At 41.4% G+C, this 3,639-nt stretch overlaps 1 gene segment (V, D, J or C); it reads left to right on the top strand.

The window, feature by feature from the left end:
* The first annotated feature begins 1,148 nt into the window (after positions 1-1,148).
* LOC133121408 (Ig heavy chain V region 914-like) lies at positions 1,149-2,773 on the top strand. The segment is given in 3 exon segments: positions 1,149-1,230; positions 1,393-1,696; positions 2,767-2,773. Coding segments are annotated over 3 exon segments (357 nt in total).
* The last annotated feature ends 866 nt before the right edge of the window (positions 2,774-3,639 follow it).

Genomic DNA, 3,639 nt, shown 5'->3' on the forward strand with positions numbered 1-3,639 from the left:
TATCCCAACAGTAATGCCCTATCCCAACAATAATGCCCTATCCCAACAGTAATGCCATATCCCAACAATAATGCCTTATCACATCAGTAATGCCATATCCCAACAATAATGCCCTATCCCAAAAGTAATGCCCTATCACATCAGTAATGCCCTATCCCAACAATAATGCCCTATCACATCAGTAATGCCATATCCCAACAATAATGCCTTATCGCATCAGTAATGCCATATCCCAACAATAATGCCCTATCCCAAGAGTGATGCCAGAAATGCTCTATCTCAACAGAAATTATCTATCTCAACAGTAATGCCATATCCCAACAGTAAAGCCTCATCAGCTGCCTGTTTTTTCACTGAAGCACAAACAGACACAAATATCTGCTCTCAAATTTAAGTTTGCTTTTCCCAGTACGTAATGAGGATAATATCACAGCCAAATCCGAGAAGTGAAAGGGCACTCAAATAAACTTTAGTGTATATTTAGACATCTTGATTTAATGTATCACAATGCACAAATATTCAAATCTTAACTATAAGAGCATTTAAACCTTGAGCATTGTGACTGGGCGGCACGGATGGTGCAGTGGGTAGCACTGCCGCCTCACAGCAAGGAGGTCCTGGGTTCGAATCCCCGTCGGCCGGGGCCTCTCTGTGCGGAGTTTGCATGTTCTCCCCGTGTCTGCGTGGGTTTCCTCCGGGTACTCCGGTTTCCTCCCACAGTCCAAAGACATGCATGTTAGGCTGATTGGAGAGTCTAAATTGCCCGTAGGTATGAGTGTGTGTGTGAGTGAATGGTGTGTGTGCCCTGTGATGGACTGGTGACCTGTCCAGGGTGTATTCCTGCCTTTCGCCCAATGTATGCTGGGATAGGCTCCAGCCCCCCTGCGACCCTGTTCAGGATAAGCGGGTTCAGATAATGGATGGATGGATGGATGGCATTGTGACTGATCTAATTTCCAGAGTGGAAGCAGTCTGCTGTTGTAATTCTCCTCCAGGAGGGGGCAGCAGTGCTCCTCTTAATGGATATTCTGACCCTCTGAATTTATTTTGTTTTTCTCCTTCCTCCAACCCCCAGAGATTTAAACAAATTCAGCCCACAGTATTTCCTATAAAAGCCCCTGAGAATTCTCCTCCTAACACAGGAGCATCACCTGTAACACAGAGAGGGAGATCTGTGTGTGACTATGGGAGCTATTGTAGCATTAGCAGTGTTACTCGGGATTTCATCTTGTAAGTGCATATTTGTTTTAGTATTTTCAGTATTTACATTTTGAAGAATGTTTAGATTTCATAGAACAATATGATATTTTTTAGTTTAATGTCTCTTTAAATTTTGTACTTAATACATTTCTAACACGTTTCTAATAATTATCCTTTTCATCTTTAACACAGATGGTCACTGTGTTGAAGTCACACAGCCAGGCTCTATGGTTGTAACTCCAGGACACTCTCTGACCATCTCCTGTAAAGTCTCTGGGTATTCCCTGACTGATAGCAGCTACTGTACAGGCTGGATCCGACAGCCTGCAGGGAAAGCTCTGGAGTGGGTTGGACATGTCTGTGGCAGTGGAAACATCTATTACAAAGATTCTCTGAAGAGCAAGTTCACCATCTCCAGAGACACCTCCAGCAGCACAGTGTCGTTACAAGGGAGCAGCCTGCAGACTGGAGACACAGCTGTGTATTACTGTGCCCGACGCCCACAGTGCAGCAAAGCTACAGCAGGACTGTACAAAAACCCTCCCTGATGAGTTCTGCAGTAGAACACATTCCATAATAGTATAATGTGGAATACATAGTAAGTACATATAAATACAAAAATGCCCCATCCCAACTACCACACCTTTACAAAATTCACCATAAATTTGAGAAAGAATTCTATTACAGGCATTTAAGAAAATTATGCTTTGAAGCCTTTGAACACAATGGCTATGCTAGCATATGAGCAGTAATGACACAAATTAAATAAAATTATAATCACTTTGTAGATGCTCATACAGAGTGATATCCAGTGATAAATAACTTTATTACTGCATTTCAGAACTGACCAGATCATATTATTCTGCGAATAAGTCGTAGCAACATAGAGTAAGCATTAATTAATCAGAAATTTTCATCAAAAACCTATTACTGACAAGTTTCATTATAATATTGGTGGAATAATTTGAATTTTTGTGAGTGTTGCATATGCAGGGTTGAGTGTTTACCACTGGATATCAGGGTGTTTTCTGTACTGAGTGGTCCTATGCTGTCTGTGTTGGACACTCTCATTAGAGTGACTTGTGATGTACTGAGTACTGGGGAGCTCCTGGCTCCACTCTCCCACCCTCACCTGCCAGGAAACTCCCTGGATTCACTATGAATAATAATGCAGTCATCAGCCAAGGAAGAGAGACACACGGCTGTAATGATGGATAATACTCATAACTGCTATATGATCTGAGCCCCGTCTACAGCTCTGACTGCTCTATTTAAGCAGTGTGAGATCTGCCCACCCAGTGAGGAGGAGTTGATGCAAACTCTGAGCTCTTCCTTCTACATTTACCTCTCTGCACTGAGGGAGGAGGGACTGTTGTTGGAGACTGACTGTAGGACTATCATCACAGACTGCAGTCAAAGACTTTCACCATGACTGTTATAACCAGCCTGCTTCTCATTACAGTGTTCTTTACAAGTATGTGTTAATCTGTCATTAATTTCATATTCACTGAAATTGTATTTGTGAGGTTGTAAATTGTCATATCTATGTCTCTCTTCATTTCACAGATGTTGAATGTCAGACACTGACTGAGTCTGAACCAGCAGTTAAAAAGCCTGGAGAATCCCACAAACTGACCTGTACAGCCTCTGGGTTCACATTCAGTAGCTATGGAATGAACTGGATCAGACAGGCTCCTGGGAAGGGGCTGGAGTGGTTGGGATATCAGTATAGCAGCACTAGTTATTATGCCCAGTCTGTTCAGGGAAGATTCACCATCTCCAGAGACGACTCCAACAGCAAGCTGTATTTACAGATGAACAGCCTGACAGCTGAAGACACTGCTGTGTATTACTGTGCCAGAAACCCACAGTGAGAGAGAGTGAGGGGAGAGACGCACAAAAACCTCTTCCCCTTTATCACACAGAGCTACAGCAGAGAGCCCTGGAATGAACTCTGCTGTATGAAGTGAGACTCAGGGTTTCTGTTATAAATATCACTAAAGTGTTCTGTTCTTTAGTTCTCATTCATACTATTAGATGCCTGATAATTCTTGGACATCTTTTAAATACCCTTTTGAATCACCTGCTAACCAGCAGGCTGGAATGTTGTTCTTTCTTGACTATATTATATTCAAAAGTTTCAAAGTTTTGAATATATATTCAAAAACTTAGATTCCCAGAAACATGTTTCAAACTTACAACAATCTCACAAGGATATTTAAATTATTTTTAAATCTTGCAAAAATATATCCGAAATGGTCCACTGTCTCTTATGTTCAACACACTATATTTTATATTTTATTTACTGCAAAATATAAATGAGCAGGCTGCTTTAATATTTGTTTCAACTGAATTGGCTTAATGGCACAACATTTCTTATTACTGTCAATGACGTGGAAGAGGACCACTTCTGTAAATGTGAATGTGCACATTACCACT

Source organism: Conger conger, chromosome 2, assembly GCF_963514075.1.
Source record: "Conger conger chromosome 2, fConCon1.1, whole genome shotgun sequence".
In the NCBI taxonomy this organism is placed as follows: domain Eukaryota; kingdom Metazoa; phylum Chordata; class Actinopteri; order Anguilliformes; family Congridae; genus Conger; species Conger conger.